Source organism: Acartia tonsa, chromosome 6, assembly GCF_053477335.1.
Source record: "Acartia tonsa isolate MP-2025a chromosome 6, ASM5347733v1, whole genome shotgun sequence".
Taxonomy (NCBI): Eukaryota; Metazoa; Arthropoda; class Copepoda; order Calanoida; family Acartiidae; genus Acartia; species Acartia tonsa.
The window spans coordinates 40,895,748-40,915,664 of NC_137265.1; the positions used below are offsets into that span (position 1 = coordinate 40,895,748).

Here is a 19,917-nt window from a genome sequence, read left to right on the forward strand (position 1 = left end):
AAAAGTTAGATAACCCTACCTACTAAGGTGAACCAATTATAAGGAAAGGTCTACTTACTAATTTAGTTGATATCCTATTATAAAAGTAGTTTGTCCGCTTTGATCTCACTCAATACATTTCTGAAAAGCTTATCATAGTTCTAGGGATGGTTTTAGGCTATTCTTTAATACAAGTGTTATGTTGGTTTAAACTTTATTTATCCTCATTCCCCTAGATGCTAGGAGCGCTAATCTGCACTCATCAATGAGTTTCAATTATTTTTTTTGTAAATGGGTGAAAAGAAACATCTTTTCTCTTTCAAATTCATCTTTGTTTGCTGAGTAAAAGTTTTTCCAATTAATTTGTTGTATACATTTAAAGTCTACCTGTCCTGTTCTCAGGGAAGGAGGGAACATTTGGCTGTGTATTACACTAGTCCCCAAAGTTTTATAATGTTATTTTCTTATTCGTTGGCTTATTAATTTTGGGACTTTTATTGAATTTAGATTGGGCGATTTATTAAGTTGAGTGTCCAAACGTTTCACTTTCAACCACTTATTGTAGTCAGCAGAAAGGGGTAATTTTGTTTATCATCATTGGGGATATAAATTAATTTATCGGCTATTGTCTTATATCCCTGTCCCTGTCCCCCTAATGCTAGGACAGATAAAGTTCACCAAAACTTTATAATTTCCCCCCCCCCTTTACCCTCCCCTGATAAGTCGGATAAAGGAGAAGGTATATGAAGTTTAAATTTGTTCCTTAAAATAAATGATTTCTGGGTGGGAAAGAAGGAAAGACTGATTTTTTTTGTAGAAACTTCATGCTGTTTCTTAAATATGAATTAGGACCTATCAACTCTTTAAAAAACACAAATTATGTCAATATAAATAATTATATATATCTTTATGCTTTATATTGTTATCACATTAACCCTGTCCTTTTATACCATTAGCAGGCTAAATTCAGAGACAGACTTGAATAAACATTTTGGAAAATCAAACAGGAAAAGTTTTGCTAAAAAGTTTGCTATTCAATAGGTGAAGAATTTGGCAGCTCTGATAAAAAACCTATCGGTGTGTAAGCTTATAAGTGCGCTCTTTTTGGGACTGATTAGGGTGGGGCAGAAAAGAAATGTCTCAATAGTAAACCGTCTAAAACCATTCCAGGACCTATATAAAACTTTCCTTAGTAGTAAACACAAATTGTATAGTAGTCAGCAAGATCTTAACGGCAAACAAAACATACAACTTTATATATAGAATAGGATATTAATTTAATTAACAACCAAAATTTAATTACAATTAATTAGTGTCATTTGGACTTTTACAAAACATTTGATAAAAAATGAAAAAGTTTTCTTCTAAAATTCAAATACATTATTCATTCTGTTTTTCTGTAAGTTTTAAGTATTGGACCCAGCGAGGACTGTAAAAGTTTTCTCTTTCTTCTAGATGAATAAATTTGTACAATCTGAACAGACTCTGTCTAGATCAATACTAAACATTTATTCACTTTTTTTTTTTAAAGGGGTCGTACCAAAAAAATTTGCTTAGATATATTAGCGATCTAAGGGGATAAGTTAATGGCTGATATATTGATGTACATACCCAATGGTGATACACAAAATTACCCCTTCTGTAAATTACACTTAGTGTATAAAACACTTGGACACTAAACTTCATGAAATAACCAGTCAAAATTCAGTAAAAGTGCCTAAGGTTGTTAAGCCAACAAATAAGAAAACGTTATTTTAAAACTTTGGGAACTAGTGTATTAAACAGCCCAATGCCCCCTCCCAACTTTGGATAAATTAGTCCAAGTTCCTTTTAAAGAAGTACCCCTTTCATTAAATTACTTTCTTCTCAGCACTATTTATTGTGGGAGAAAAAGGTGTAATGGCAAGGAAAAGAAATTGTAAAAAGAAAATTTAATCTGGTAAAGTGAGTTTTTCCTTGTTTGTAGCTGAGACTTTTTTGGCTGATAAACAGTGTGTCAACTACTAGATTTACCAGCAAAATTGCCAAGGATTAGGGGAAAAGACAATAGATGATAAGTTGATATAAATCTCCATTGATGATAAATAAAATTACACATTCTCTAGATTATAGTTATTGGTTGAAAAGTTTGGACACTTCAATCAATCCAAATTAAATGAAACTACCTAAAGTTTTTGAGCCAAAGAAAATGGTATAGTTTTTTTTTTAAACTTTGGCTACCAGTGTAAATTACAGTCAAATATGTCCTTACCTACCTTATATCGTAAAGCTATAAATCATCCAATGATTTTTAGAAATTGAATAAGTTTGCTTAAAACACAGGACAACTATAAAGCTTAGAATATTTTTAAAAAACCAATGCACACTAACCAGCTTACTTTTTTACAAAGAGGAATAATTTCATTTCAAGGTTACCTTTTTTAGCTGAATTAATTTTAAATCTGGTCGACTTATTTTTCTAAAGAAAAAGTGTGTTACAATTTGCCATTTTCCCATTTTGCTCACTTTCACATCTACTGACACACTATCTTAATGGTTTACTAGGTTATTCTCATACACTAAAATATGTAGACTAATGGTCAGGTAGCTTATTTAAACACTTTCACATCTACTGACACACTATCTTAATGGTTTACTAGGTTATTCTCATACACTAAAATATGTAGACTAATGGTCAGGTAGCTTATTTAAACACTTTCACATCTACTGACACACTATCTTAATGGTTTACTAGGTTATTCTCATACACTAAAATATGTAGACAAATGGTCAGGTAGCTTATTTAAACACTTTCACATCTACTGACACACTATCTTAATGGTTTACTAGGTTATTCTCATACACTAAAATATGTAGACAAATGGCCAGGTAGCTTATTTAAACACTTTCACATCTACTGACACACTATCTTAATGGTTTACTAGGTTATTCTCATACAGTAATATATATAGACAAATGGTCAGGTAGCTTATTTAAACACTTTCACATCTACTGACACACTATCTTAATGGTTTAATAGGTTATTCTCATACACTAAAATATAGAGTCAAATGGTCAGGTAGCTTATTTAAACACTTTCACATCTACTGACACGACACACTATCTTAATGGTTTACTAGGTTATTCTCATACAGAAAAATATGTAGTTGCATGGTTATGTAGCTAATTTAAGCACTTTCAAGATTTATTCATCAAAATGAAAATGATCAAAATTTCTAATTGATTTCTTAGAGAACTTAATGTATTGATAATGGTAATGAATTCACTTTTCATAGGAAGCATTATATAGTTTCTGGTATGGTTTAAGGCTAAATTGTTTTTAGATTAAAGTATTAAGCTTTTTCTACTACCGCCCCTCAACGTTAAATACTAATACCCGTAGATGCTTAGGACGCAACCACTAGTAATAATATATGTTACTGTATATGTACATTGTACGTGAGTGTGGGTATTTGTGTGTGTGTGTGTATGTATTTATGTGGGTGTGTGTGTGTTTGTACGTGTAAGGAACAATTTAGTTTTGGCAAGGCGGACATGCCAGCAAAATTACACCATGGAGGATCTACAAAGATATTAACATTTTAAAACAGCCAACTTTTAAAAATCCATGAAGACAGTAGTTTCAATTCTTAAAGTTAGGGAGAGGGGTTAAAATTTGACTGTAAATTATGCTGGTATTTTTATATAAGTTTTCTCTTCTTCGTTGACTAAAAAACTTTGGAGACTTTAAAAAAATCCTGATTTGATTGGTGTAATGTCCAAACCTTTTCACAATAATTTGAATTTACAGAAAGGGAAAAATTATTTATTATCATAAGAGTGGGTAACCATTAATTTATTGTATAATATTGTCTTATCCCTTAAAGAACCTAAAAATACGAAACAATTCTAATCATTTTGTAGGCCAACTCCCTCTTGAGTGGCCCTTCACATAGCCACTACTCCCTTAGGACAGAGTAATTAATATAACTCAACCATAATTATGCAACCTATACCTAACAACATTTACATTTTGGCTAGAGTGTTAAAAATATCCAGTTATACTTATTTTTAAAATAGGTGTACCTATAACTTATACAGCTAAATCAAAGTTATACATCCATGTTAATATAAGTTAATATATTATGTTTGTAGAGTTTATTGTCCTATGCCTTTACTTTTACACCAATCATATGTAGACTGATATAAACTTTTCAAATTACCATGTACAAACTTAACCAAAATAAGCAGGGTTTATAAGAAGTGGGTTATTCAGGTTTGGCGACAAATAGTTATTTATAGCATCGTATTTTAAACAGCGTTCCGCGGATATTAAAATGAAATACCCAGAATGGCCGAACGCCTGGGGTAACAAAATATCTTAATATTCGTTAATAGTCGTCTATAATAGATGCTCTACGTGATTCTTCAGTATGGCTTAGAACCGGTTCTTATCCAGCAGATATTAGTCGGTTTCGAAGCCATATTACTTCCATTCAATATTTATATGCTACCAAAGGCACAAGTATTTTGGGGGTAAAATAATTAATCATATCCCTTAATCCTGGGGGGTTATTAGTTTTACCACATGAATATTTATTTTTTTCTGTGTTTATTCTGATTGCATGCAAGAGTATACCTGTCACATACAGGGATATACCAACTATAAATAAATTGATGTACATCCCCAACAAGAATACACAAAATTACCACTTTTTTAGATTACAATTGTTCGTCGAAACCTTTGGACACTCAACTAAATGAACCAATCAATCAAAATCAATTAAAGTCCCTAAAGTTATTAAGCCAAAGAATAAGAAAACGTTATAATAACTTTGGAGACTAGTGTAATTAAACAGCCCAATGTCCCATCCCTCCATGTGCAAGAGTATACCACCTGTCAGATACAGGGATATACCAAGTAAAGATAAATTTTTTTGCTTTTTTTTTATTTTTGAAAAAGACACTTTTAATAAATTTAAAACAATATGTATATTTTTCTAGCATATCTTTAAAACCGATTAACATCCGCTGGATAATAGCCGATTCTCAGCCATACTGAAAAATTAAGTATATCACCGTTTTACAGACAATTTTCCACGAATATTAGAATAAAAATCATAAGATTAAAACCACTTTTGTTATAATACGTTGCTATAAATAACTATTCTTTTTGTCAATAAAAAAAATATTATCGTATTACATTCAATTTTTCCAGCTGTTCTCAAGATCTTATAGAACAAAATTAATACTTTGACTAACCCTGTATATGACAAAAGATATAAAAAGAAACTTTATTGGCAGAGTTTTGTATTTATTTAGCATAAGACACACACACACAAGCACACCCTCTCACCAGGGAGGGAGGGGACATTGGGCTATTTATTATACTAGTCCCCAATGTTTTTTTAAAAAAAATTTCTTATTCGATGGCATAACAACTTTAGGGACTTAAGTTGGATTTTGAATGGTTGAGTGTCCAAACAATTCAACCGCTCATTGTAATCTACAAAAGGGGTAAGTTTGTGTATCATCATTGGGGATGTACAGTACATTAATATATCCGCCATTGTCTTATCCTTTTAGAACCCTGCCCCCACACACATAAGCAGACAAGTTTTGGAGATATTGTGCAACATAGAATACTAATATATATCTTTATATATTTATTTATCAATCTGTCCCCCCATAAACAATAACAATTTTGCACTAAAATTTCGCAGTAATAACTATATTTTTAGTAAAGATAAATGAATTAGAAAATATTTAAATACTGAAAAACCATGTATAGCATCATATTATACAATTTCCACGAATATTACAAAAAAATAAGATTATTAGTTCTAGTTTTGTTAGCTTATTTCTTCAGCCCCTCGTGTTTAACAAAACTGAGGTGGATTCTTAAAAAAATTTGCCCCACTAATCGCTTAGTGGGGCAAAATTATTTTCGTGAAAAATACACCAAAATCATATTAAAAATCTACAAAAATTAAACAAAATCATAGAAGGGTTACCTATTAACATAAGATTTTATTTAATTTTTGTAGATTTTTTATGTGATTTTGGAGGATTTTACACGAAAACAATTTTGCCCCACTAAGCGATTAGTGGGGCAATTTTTTTTTAAGAATCCACCTCTGGTTTCAAAATTTTTTAAATTTTCTTTTCAATATCCGCGGAAAGCTGTCTATAATACGATGCCATAAATAACTATTCCTCCCTGCTTTTGTGCTTGGTGTAGCATCATATTAAAAATTCAGTCAATCTTTAATGAACCTTATACAGGGAGGGATATCACAATGTTTGATAAAATATACACTAGCAGCTACGGTCCTAGAAGCCTCTAAGGGCACTTAATTGGAGGGTAATTTTTTCTAGGTGAAACTTATGTTGGGAGGTTGGAGAGACCCTTCCCTAAAATAGTTATAAACCTTCCCTGGACCTATAAGAAGCTTCACTGTAAAGGAGAACAATATCGGTTAAGCAGTTAGCGAGATCCTTTGCTACAGACAAAAAAACTTACTACTTTACATTATTTGATACATTCCAAACTGTCCTTTAATATTTTTAAGCTTTCAATGGTAGAATTTTGGAGAATATTTTATCATCCATAGTCCCTGTATTCTTGTTAATGAATCTTTTTCTTATTAGTAAGTAAGAGGGTTTTGGTTGAGGGGGATTTGTGGGGTATTCAACCCCCCAATGGAATATAAAGAGAAAATTAACCTTAATTTAGAGGATTTTTGTTTTTGACATGTCTCTAATATTTTTATATAGTAGAAGTTATTAATAGTGGTTAGAGCAAAGTTGAAATATATTTCTATTTCATATGTTCACCTTTTACTTACATAGGAATGCCTAAAAAACATAGTTTAACCTATTTTATGAAAGTATAGATTTAACATAGTGATATTCAATTATTTTTTCGTCAACTATAATAGATTATAATTTAAAAAAAGACTTTTTTCTTCCTATTATAAAAAGAATTTTAAAAAGGGGGATAGTTTCTTATTTTTTTTTTTAGGTTGGGAGGGGACATTGGACTGTAAATCAGACTTGTACCAAAAGTTTTATAACCTTTTTTATTTTTGGGGTAATTTTATAGTACTATTGTTCCAAATAATTCAATCTTTAGAAGGGTTAATTTTGTTCGTCATGACTAGGTATGTACATCAATTTATCGTATTTATTGATGTTATCATTTGTAACGTTAAGAATGTAACCAAAATTTATCTATCCCTCTTTTTTAAAGCCCTTTTTCATATACCATCAGGTTTACATCACGCAATTTTTAAAACAATTAATATCTCCTCTTACGTTCATTTTTCACCTGAGAAACCAACGGTAAATAAAACCCCCTGTAATACTGATAAATGAATATGACAGCTTTTTATCCTACCTCCATAACAGAAAATATATATACACATACAGTATAGCAAAGATCTAAAGGGATAGGACAATGGCCATGGTGATACACAAAATTACCTCTTCCTTAGATTACAATTAGTGGTCAAAACTTTAAGACACTCAACTAGATGAACCAACCAATCAAAATTAAATAAAAGTCTCCAAGGTTGTTAAGCCAACGAATAAGAAAACGTTATCATACAACTTTGGGGACTAGTGAAATAAACAGCCCAATGTCCCCTCCCTCCCCGACAGTATAGACCCTTACAAATAGCATTACCGCAATCTTTTTATGAAAAAGATAATTTGTCTAAATCTTACTTTAATAAGATTGCTGTGTACATAACACATAAAACTTATATAAAACATATTTTACAAAATATATCTGAAAACACATTTCTAATGTTTCGCAAATTTACTATAAAAACAACAAAATGTTTGAATTGTTTCTTTTTCGCTATCGCATTGATATCGATTGAGTTCTTAATTTAAAGGAAGTTTTACATTGGTCTCAGTATGGTCTTTGAATTTTTGTTTTAAAAGTTAATATCAGGATTTTAGGTTATTTTTCTTCCCTCCCTTCCCTATATGTTAGTTTGGCAGCCGCTTTTTCCGTTAAAGAATAATTGATGCTCTCTTATCTTAATGATTTTTTTTAGACTTGCACCAGACCCAAAGGTTGAGCAGACACTAGCCGAGGCCAACAAGCAGGCCGCTACACTCCACGACGTCGAAAAGTCGGCCGTCCGTCGGGTCCTAGTTGAGGAGAGGTCCCGCTACTGCCTGTTCATCTCATGTCTGAAGCCTGTCCTAACGGAGGAGATCTCGATGGTGTCGGAGTTCCAGCAGCTGGAGGAGGTTCTCACCAAGCTGGACAAACACACTGAGGAACCTTACAAGCTTCCAGAGGCTTCTGAACAGGTAATATTCAAGTTTTAGTCAGAGATCTTAGGGGCTAAGGCCATGGATGAAAATGTGTTGTTAATTCCGAATTACCTCTTTTTCTGTAGATTAGAATTGTTGGTTAAAAAGTATGGACACTACAAGATTGATACAACAAAGATTTAATAATAATAACCAAAGTTCTTAACTCAAAGAATGAAAGAAAGTTTATATAAGATTTTATGTACCAGTTTTATTTATATACCAATGTCCCATCTTTTCCTGGGTAAGATTGACATTTTGGTACACATACCAGGAAAGGAAAGGCATATAATAGTTTGGGTCATTTTAAAACAAATTTTGGCGTTGGTTTCAATTACATTTTAATGAGGTAAAATGAAGGATAATATTGGAATAGTACCAATCCTGATTTTTCTGCTTAAGGACAAGCTTTGATGCATAATAGTTTTCTTTAAATAAAACTTCTCTCTGATTATGAATATACTGAAAGAAAGTGTTATTTTTTTCTCAAAGTTTGAAGTTAATAAAAAGTTTTGTTTGTGGTATGGCAAGTTAGGGTACTTAACGTTTTTACAACCAGCAAAAATACAGTTACTGTGTTTTTGGCAATATTGTTATTTTTAAGTGGATTTTACAAATTTATACTTAAACACTTCAATTTTTTTACAGCATATGACTAAAATATCTCCTTATAAAGTTGACAAATACACACACTTTTTGTTAAAAAACAATGGTTGTTCTTTTGCTAATTGTATAAATGTCAGCACTCTGCAAGTTATGCAAAGTTACTGACATCTTCAGCTAGTTGTGGTCGAGGGTTGGGGTTCAAGTAAGGGGAAACTTATTATGTTTTTTTTAATTCATGTAAATTAAAAAGTAAAAGTAGTACATAATATTGACTGTAACGCGACAGGGGATAACATTATGGATAATAGATTAATATACATTCCCAATGATGATATACATAATTTCCCTTTCTTTAGATTGAAATTACTGGTTGAAAAGACTTTTCTGGTTTGCAACCAATCAATTCAAATTCAAAAAAAAGTACCCAAAGTTAAGATTATGGGGTTTCAAAAATTTAGACACCAGTGTAATTTACAGACCCATGTCCTTCCCTGGAAACAAAAGTCTTGAGTAGTCTTCCTTATCCCTGCTTGATATTTTATAAAAAAAAATAATACAGTTATGATCTATATAGCTTTCAGGTATATTCTATGTGTATAATATTACATTTTGCATACCAGAAAAATGGGGAAAAAAGGAAACTAGATATTGTATGTATTTCTATTTGTACTCAGCAATACTTTACTTTTATGTAAATTCTAGGGATAAATAGACATGTAATCAATGCTAGTGTATGTTTAAATAGTTATTATTGATCGCATCGTATTAAGACAGTAGTCCGCGGATAGTAAAATAATAATTTCAGTCTTGTTTGACAGAGGGGCTGAAGGCCAAGATCAACAAAATTGATTTTTATTTAAGATTCGTGGAATATTGTCCTTAATTCGATAGGAGAGTTCTCAGCATGGCCAAGAACCGATTCTAATCCAGCGGTTTCAAAGCCTTTATGTTTATTATCCAAAAGCTTTAAATCAAACCCCTCAGTCAACCAACCCTTTGAAATTGATTGTTTGCTAGTCATTCACCTTTTATTAAGATGGATAATATTAAATGCTTATAAATAATCTTCGATTGCGATATCTCTGAACCACTAAAGGTATAGTAGAAGAAAGAAGTCAAACTGTTTTTTTTTTTTCATTGTCCAACCCTAAATCCATGTGGGTATAGTAATACTGTTGAGATGAATGAATACAAATGCTAGAATTAGGTAAATGACAACAGGAGATTATTCCCAGGGAACTTAAGGTATAAGACAATGGAAAATAAATTGATATACAGCCCCAATTATTATATTTCAAACTTCTTCTTCTGGTGGTCTCTGCTATTAAGATGAAATAAAACTTTAAGTCTTCGAAACAGAGATTGTTTTTTAAAACTTTGGGTACTAGTATGACTTACAAACCAATGCCCCTTCTCTCCCTGGATTATTCCATACTAGGATAAAGCGATATGCAAGTAGATTTTAAAATATTACATTTAATTTTAAAAAGTTACATTTAGTTTCTACCTAGTTTTATTAAATATTTTATTTTTTAGCTACATAAAATGATTCTTTGGTTTAAGATAAAAAAAAAATTTCAGCCCAATGTTAAGCATCTAGTGGCTATCAATTCAAGGGATGTTTTAAAAATTGCCTAAAAACATCCCTATAAAATTTAAATACAAGATAACCTAAAACTACCGGGTTCTTAAGTGAAGCTTCCCTAAAATTGAAACTAAATAGGTTTTAAGAGTATTAATGAATATAACACATTATTAGTCATTGATAATTTTATTATTAACCTTTCTATTGAAGCTTATCTTTTATTCATGTATTTGAATTTTTAATTGTTAAGCATTATGAAATTAAGGGGGGGGGAAGTTTGTACAGTTATAGGAAATGAAAATTCGGTACCAAATTTTGCCCTGGCCGTTTAGGCTTGTTTTTATAGTTATCAACCTAATTCTTTTTGTAAGCTCTCTTATATGATTGGATCTACCTGTAAAACTTTGAAAATTGAATTTTGGGACTTTCCCTCTAGGGGCTAGTGGGGCAAAAGACCCCCCGAAACACTAAAATTTTAAGTTATGAGCTTATTTTTAAAAATATCGAGCTGATTTTTTAAATGGAACCTTTTATTACATAGATGAGTTGATTAGCCACCCCATATTTCATTTTTGCACTTTACTTCTAGGGGCTTTTGGAGTAAAACAACCCCCCCAAATACAAAATTTATAAGTTTTGAGCTTACATACCCCTAGAGGTAAGGTGCAAAAATGAAATATGGAATGGCTAATCAACTCATTTATGCAATAAAAGCTTCCATTTAAAAAATCAGCTCGATATCTTTAAAAATAAGCTCATAACTTAAAATTTTAGTGTTTGGGGGGGTCTTTTGCACCACTAGCCCCTAGAAGGAAAGTCCCAAAATTCAATTTTCAAAGTTTTACAGGTAGATCCAATCATATAAGAGAGTTTACAAAAAGAATTAGGTTGATAACTATAAAAACAAGCCCAAACGGCCAGGCCAAAATTTGATACTGAATTTTCATTTCCTATAACTGTACAAACTTCCCCCCCCCCCCCCCTTACCTATTAATTCATTAAATTAAGGTCAATTTTTAAAAGATTTAAGGATAAAATTATTTTGTTTGGAGCTAATTTACTTTTTTATTACAAAGTATCCTACCTTATTTTTGCAAAGTAAAAGGTTTAAGGCGTTACTAAAGGCAAATTAACGCCTGTTAAACTTTGAATTATTGTGTTGACTTGCAATTTATCGACATATAGGTTAACAGCCGGGAGTAAATTATGCTGGTACCCAAAATTGCATAAATAAGTTTTGTCATTTGTGGGCTAAAAGACTTTGGGTATATTTAATTAAATTTTTGATCTACAAAAGGGGTAATTTTGTTATTATTATTTTATATGTATTACATCAATTTATAGTCCGTTGTCATATCGATATATGTTGATGTAATAGCAGCATAATGTTCAACATACAGACTCTGATATCACCTTGAAAATTTTATATCTTAATAAAAGTAATATACATACATAATTGCCTTCAGATGTTTATTTTATTTTATTGCCTAAATAAATATGTAAATAGCAGGGATCTCAAGGGATAAGACCAGGGATCGGAAGCCTCACGTAAGCCGCGTGTAAGCCTCAGTGAAATCGTGATTTTATCACTATAAAATTCAGCTGGATGTATAAAACGGCTCTTTAGCAGAAAATCCTTCTTTCTGAAATTTTTTTTTCTGCTCACAAGCAGGTTTAAAACTGAGGCTTATGCGCGGCTTACGTGAGGCTTCCGATCCCTGGATAAGACAAAGGATGATAAATCTCCAATGATGATCAACAAAATTACCTATTGTGTAGGTTACTATTATTGGTTGAAAAGTTTGAACACTGTTATTTAAACCAACCAATTTAAATTGAAACTAAACAAAGATTTTGGGCCAACTAATGAGAGAATAAAACTTTAGGCACATGAATGAAATACAGTCCAATGTCCCCTCCCTCCCTGGTAAACACAAACTAGAGGAAATTAAAAATTCATGCAAAAAGTTGACTTAATGTTTAATTAAGTAGCATTAAATATTCATGGCTAGTTTGTTGACATAGAAAAAGCAATTGTTTTTGTCATATTAATATGAAAATTTTTCTTTTTGTTACAATTTTTATAAGATTAAACAAAGCTCGGTCTATTTACTATGTTATGCGTATTACTGGATGTATTTGGATTTTTAGATTTTTCATCAATTTTTATGTTTTTTTACTCAAAAAATGTTCACCATCTTCCTAGAACCTTCATACTTTAATGAACTGCGCCAGTTGCCAGACCAATGTTGCTTCAACTATCCTTTTTATTGGCACGCGTCTGACATGTCAGGAGTAGAAATCAGGGATCTCAAGGGATAAGATCATTAAGAATAAAGTACTCCTTCTTTTGTAGATTTCAGATATTGGTAAAAAAGTTTAGACGCTGCTAGTTTATACAAAAAGTTATAACAGTAATTTTTTAGTCCTATATCCTCTTCCTTCCTGGTAGATATAAAATATAGTATCTTCAGTAGGTACTACGATGTTTGAACCGAGATTTGAACCTATCACCTATTCGACTTGGAAGCAAAGTTTTATACCTTGTTAAAAATAAAATAAATATAGATGATATTTCATATAGAAAACAAATGCAGAGAGGAAGGGGACATTGGGTTGTTTATTACACTAGTCCTTAAAGTTTATAATAAAGTTTTATTAATTGTTGACTTTTGGGACTTTTAAAGAATTTTGGTTGGTTTATTGACAAAACGTTTCAATAACTTATTGTAATCTTCAGAAAGGGCATTTTTTTGTGTCATCAGTAGCGATGTACACCAATTTATCAGCCAATTGGTTATCCCTTTAGATCACTGAGAAAATGATACAATTTGCAACTATTTATTTAGGTCACACAGTCGCAAAGTTTGGAAAAATACAACTTTTTATCAAAATAATTCTTTTTCTTCTCTCTTGGATAAAATTGATTTTTCTTTACTTTTTTTGTTGTCAAATATTCTTTTGTTTTATAGTATATTGTTTTAATTATTTATCCTATATACATACATGGTTACAGCAACTTTTATATATTCAAAACCAAGAACAAGTATAGCGTAGTAGAAGCGATGTGTTTAAAGAATGTTTAGTAAAAGCAAAGGCTATATGTTAATGAAATAAGCTATTACCATGATGGATGTACGAAAAAATCGTCGCCAATTTAGCTTGCTAACATGGAACACGTTTATTGGTCAACTCGTTCATTCAATTGAAGGGGAGAGGATTGGGTAAGGAGAGTGGAAGGGGGAAATCGAAATTTTAGCCCGCTGAAATTTTCACTTTTTTAGTGAACATTAAAATCTAGAGAAATATTCAAGTAATAAGATATGTTCATCAACATTATGAATCATTGCGCAGTGTCCCAACTTTTCAACCATTAATTTTAATTTACATATGAATTAATTTTGTTCAGCATCTTTTGGTATTAAGTAGCAACAGTACTTTCATTTTTAATGTACATATATGTACAAAAAATGTATTGTGTTTCATCTAAAAAACGCATTTATTGTAGAACAAGTGTTAAGGGAATTAAATTTTCATCACATATGTTAAGTTTTGTAATTTTGAAAAGGATGTTATTGATTTTTTACATATTATAATTACGACTGAATTTAAATATATATTTTTGGTAATGATATTTTAAATAGGTTGCTAAAAATCAAAACTAAATTTTGATCAAAAATGCATTTTTAAAATTAATTGTGTTGATTTACTAATTAAGTGACATTTCAGGTATTAAACGATATAAAGACCAGTTCTGGAGGTATCGTGTTCCAGACCCCGCCTAGCTCTCCCTCCAGCCTTGGCAGCCGCAAGAGCAGCATGTGCAGCATCAGCTCAGCTGGCAGCAGCTCAGGGGGTAGCACTAACTCACCCAGCCATCATCTTAACAAGAACAGACAGGTACAAAGATCTTTTGCACTTATAATAGTTTTGGTCTGCTAGGAGTATAACAAATTTAGCGGCATTGTGTTTTAAGACATAGTCAGAATAAGCAAAGTTTCGTTGGTTTCAGAAACCAAAAATCTAAGACAACTAATTGCATAAATCTTAGGTACATTGTTACATCCTTTTATCTCTAAAATATGGTTTCAATCTAGGTAAGCAGTTCTATATTTCTATAGTTCTACAAATATTTTGGAAATGATTGCATTGCATATTTTAAAAGAAGGTGTATCAACTTTTTTTTTTATAGCTAGCCGGTTCTTTTAGTAAGTAGTAGATGTAAAATTTTTCATAGAATTCAGATATGCAATCGTTTTTTTTGTAGATTTCTTATTTTTTAAGTAATTTAAGTCTTAAAAAAAAATAATTAAGTCGGTTTTAAGGTACTAAAACGCAACAAAATAAAAGAAGAAAATGGCCAGTAAGAACAAAAATAGTAAGATCTTTAATTTGACACCTTACTTTTAAAATTCTGTTGAGTAATTATTGTAAAAATCTATTTTTTTAACCTCGGTTTAATAAAAACTTTAGACCTAAATATTTTCTCAAACAGACATAAAAACATGGGTTCATATATACCTTTAGAATCAGAAAAATATTACGAATCCATTGTAAGCAAAATTGAAAAAAAGTAAAAAAAAAAAAAATGGCCAATTATATTTTTTGTTCAGGCAACACTATCGTCTTCCCTTTTTACCCCCTCTTTACCCCCTTCCCATTTTTATACTCAATTCAAGAATTAAGACGTTGCCTGTACAATATAATATGATATTTTCATATAATTCCTTTTATTGTAGTTTATATACTATATTGTAAACTTTTTTTTTCAATTTTGCTTACAATGAATTCGTAATATTTTTCTGATTCTAAAGGTATATATGAACCCATATTTTTTTACCTGTGAAATAATAAAATTAAGTTCAAAGTTTTTATTCTCGTGGGTTTAAAAAAATCGATTTTTTCAATAATTACCTGACAGAATTGAAAAAGTAAGGTGTCAAATTAAAGATCTTACTATTTTTGTTCATAATGGCCATTTTCTTTCTTTTTTTTGTTGCATTTTAGTAGCTTAAATCGATTTAATTTTTTTTTTAAACTTAAATTACTTAAAAAATAAGAGGTCTACAAAAAAAACCGATTGCATATCTGAATTCTATGAAAAATTTTACATCTACTACTTACTAAAAGAACCGGCTAGCTATAAAAAAAAAGTTGATACACCTTCTTTGAATATTTGTAGGAAAAGTTACTTAAACAAAATAATACTTTGCCTCGGGGACATAGTGATAGGACAATAGAATTTAGATATCTTGATTCTTTAATATGAAATTCTGCCGTTAAAAGTTTGTAAATTTGTGGGAAAGAAAGAGGTGTAGAACTTATTTTTCATTATCCTCTCCCTCCCTGACTTTGCCTGCAATAAAAGTAGGAAGTTTTAAATGACATTTAAATTCTATGCCTATCTCACATCTCCCCTATCATCAATACTACCCTCTCCTTCTCTCTTTTACAATATTCTTTGTTCTTTATGTCAGGGATAAGGGATGCTGTAATAGAAAAAACAGCTGTAGGAATAACAATCTTTTTGTTATATTATCTTTGAAGATTTTATACAAATATATTATCATTTTAACTAATATGTACAATATGTCCTTAATGTCTCATCCCTTTTCCCCTGAATATTAAACTCTAGGGGCAGTCAGAAATGTACATTATATTGTTGCAAGGTATTCCCCTTATACTAATAACATCACCTTTACATTATTTTAGTTGCAAATCTACTATTTAATTGTATGTGCTGTATTAATGATATTTACAGAGATCTTAAGGAATAAGACAATAAACAAAAAAATGGTGTACCCCCGGCTTAATTATGATAAACAAAATTACTCCTTATATAGAGAAAAACTGTTGGTAAAGATGTTTGAACATGGTTGGTTTTTAAATAAGAAGTCCCTTAAGTCTTTAAGCTAGCGTATTAGAGAACAGTATAATTCATTGTCTAATTTACCTCCCTGAAATTTAGTTTTTGTGATTTCATTGAAAAATCTCTTTCTTAGCTAACCCCAAAACTAAAAAATCTAAATTTAAATAAATTGTAAACTTTAAAAAATAGATAAATCTGTCAAAAAGCTTGCATGAATTTATTTTACATAAATAAAGAAAAGGAAAACAAAAATAATTTTGTCCATATGAAGAATAAAAACAAAAATATATTTGATTTTTAAAAAGAAAAAGGGACAAAATACAGTAATTCAAGAATCAAACTTCTCCCTTTTTTTAAATAAGTGGAAAGTAGGATAGGGTAGGAGGGGAGGGTTTCTTTGTGCTTAACCCCTGCAGGGTTTAACCTGAGGTGCCCCAACCCTTTGTAGCAACCCCAGACCCAATATGACCTATCCTAAAGTAAACAAAAAAAAGTTTTCTGGGTTCGTTTAAGTACTTTTGGGGAAAATGCCAGAATGTTGTTTTTTTGTATTTGCCCTAGTTGTAGAGCAGCTTCGCTACTAAAAATGTCCTTTGTTAACAAAGCCGCGTCGCGCAAAAACAGGCGACAAATATAAAATGGGGTTCGATCATTTCCACATAAAGACCTAAATTAAACTCTTAAATTAAACCATAAATTAGCAGATTGTACGATTGGTGTAAGATATCATAACTACAAATATCAAGGATCTAAAGAGACAATGGCCGATATATTGATGTACATCCCTAATGATAATATACAAAATTGTCCCTTTTGTAAATTACAGTTAGTGGTTGAAACGTTGAAACACTAATTAATGAACCAACCAATCAAAATTCAGTAAAGTCACGACTAAAAAACTTTGGGGACTAGTGTAATAAACAGCCCAATGACAAAATATCCCTTTTATCTATTTACATTTAGATTGATTTTTTATGATGTAGAAAACTTTGCTAAAATGATATTTGCACAATTTTGCGCAAGTGAATGAACACTTTATAATCTGGCCAGGTCTTTGTTTCTACAGTATCAATTTTCAAACAATATTGACTCTACCTAATTTTTGCATGTTCTACTACATCTTGTCCACCAATCCAAAATAGTTCCTTAAAACATTGTATTATCTATTCCAGTATGGTTTCGAATCCGATTAATATCCGCTGGGTTAGAACAGGTTCCAAGCCATACCTAACAAACATGTATAGCATCGGACTATAGACAATTTTCCAAAAATATTAATATACAGGGTGTTTTTTTTAATAAGTTAAAAGTATTGCTTAATTTAACCCACTTGCCATTGACAGAAATTAAAAATCTATATCTTAATTTCTTCATTGATGTTGGACATTCTGTATGAGAAAAAAATATTTGGCGATTTTCAACAAATTCTGCCTTAAAAACTGGTTTTTCCAAAGTACCTATTTTGGAAGATTTTAGTATCATGACTAATTTAAAGGGTTTGCAAAAATGCGTAAATTTTTAAAAATCAAATAGCGCGGCTTGCGTTAATAGTAGAAAAATGTTATGCATATCGTTAGAATTGTCATAAACTCTAGTTTTTGGAAATATATGTAACACATACAGGCTATTTGTAGTATAGAAGCTACATTGGAAAATGTGAGAAATGGTGAAAATTTTAAGCAAGTTGGAACATTTTACCACGTAGCTCCTAAACATTACGTAGCACAGGAATAGTTCTTAAACACCTAAAAACTAGAGTTTATGACGATTCTAACGATATGCATAACATTTTTCTACTATTAATACAAGCCACGCTAAAATCGCTAAATATTTTTTGCTCATACAAAATGTCCAACATCAATGAAGAAATTAAGATATAGATTATTAATTTCTGGCAATGGCAAGTGGGTTAAAATAAGCAATACTTTTAACTTATTAAAAAAAAACACCCTGTATAAATCATAAAATTAATACCAGGTTTATTAGTCAAGGCCTTCGGCCCCTTGGGTCTAACAAAACTTATATTTGATACATTAAAACTTTTTAAAGGTTTGATAAATGTTTGTCAAGAAAGCAATAAATCACTGTAATCAATGGATTTTAATATCTTAACTGAAACTGAGTCGATCTGTTATATTGACACCTCCTTATAGCCTAAAACCTGCCCTGGACCTACAAGATCATACTGGACATAGGTACTCCTCTTGTTACTAAAAGCATGTATTTTAAAACTTTGTATAGCCTTTATCTACAATGTGTATGCATGAATAGATAAAAGTAAAATGTATGTCCATAAATAATTTTGAGAATAAATCACCGATTTTACACCCTCTCATAAACAGATATTATATTATATTATAGATTGGGGGAAAAAGGTAAAAATCTAATGTTGCAATATATATATTTTAATAAAGACGGCAAAAAATTTAATTGCTTATTTATTTTTATCAAAGATGTTATTTTTAGGATTAACACGTTTATTATGTAACTTTGGATTACGTTTAACTCCATGTGTGTTTCAACAGTGCATCTTCTATTCAGCCAATTTAGTTCAACAAATATTAAATAGAAAAAAGTTTGGGTATTATCCCTTTCGTAGAAACAAACGCCTCTTAAGGGGCGTTTCGTCGCATTTACACTGTAGATTTTCTCCTAATTCTAGCCCTTGCAGGGTGCTCTATCCTTGCGGGGCCAATTGCCTAACCTTGCGGGGAAATAACCTATTAAAAGCCAGTCTGAAAATACGACGAATCGCCCCTTAAGAGGCGTTGCCACGAAAGGGCCTATGCCCCATTCTTTTATAAAATTGTTTATATTCTTCCATATTTTTCTACAAGATAGGCCTTGAACTAAAACGAAAAAAAAACACATTTTTCTGCATGTATTACACACATTTATATAATGCTAAAAAAATATTTACAAGCTCGACTCCTATTATGCAATATATAATGTAAGCAATAGGCATTGTGTTGTCAAAAAGTCTGAACGTAAAGCTCAAAGTACAAGAATATTTTCTTTTTAACAAAAGAATTGAAACCTTTGCCTTTCTAATGCAAATTTTTGCTTTTAAACATAAAGTAAAAACAGATTTACATAGTATACCTATAAAAAAATAAGAATAAACCCACTATTCCCAATATTTAATAAAAGTTATCTTGAACATTTCATTGCCTTTCTTTATAGTTTAGAATTGATAATATCCAGGGCTCGGCAACGCGGGTCAGTCGCGTGTAAGCCTCAGTGTCATCGTCATAATGTAACTAAAAGAACTGTTATGCAATGCTAACAAAAGTGATTCAAAAATATCTCTGGATAAGTCAAACCTCAAAAAATGTTGCAGTGACTTAAAGTTATACTGCAACAGTAATGAGCAGTACAATCGCAATTGGACCATTAGAATTCATGGGCTATCTGTCTCTTCTGAGCTTGTTAAGAAAGTGGGAGCTGATGAGGCATGCATTACTACTGCCTACAATGCTATCATTGAGCCTGTGCTGAGGAAGCTTACCCCTAAGCCTGAAGACACTGATGTGAACACAGAATGGGGCCCTACTAAGATTGACTCGGT

General features: G+C 31.0%; 1 protein-coding gene across 5 annotated transcripts in view; it reads left to right on the forward strand.

Annotated features, from left to right (window-relative positions):
* Positions 1–19,917, forward strand: part of LOC145322680 (uncharacterized) — a 126,434-nt gene that overhangs the window by 70,918 nt on the left and 35,599 nt on the right. For all 5 annotated transcript variants that reach the window (XM_080164876.1, XM_080164877.1, XM_080164879.1 and 2 more), the window contains exons 8-9: positions 8,025–8,286; positions 14,210–14,380. In XM_080164876.1, the coding sequence (XP_080021002.1) occupies positions 8,025–8,286; positions 14,210–14,380 (433 nt within the window). The remainder of the gene's footprint in view (positions 1–8,024; positions 8,287–14,209; positions 14,381–19,917) is intronic.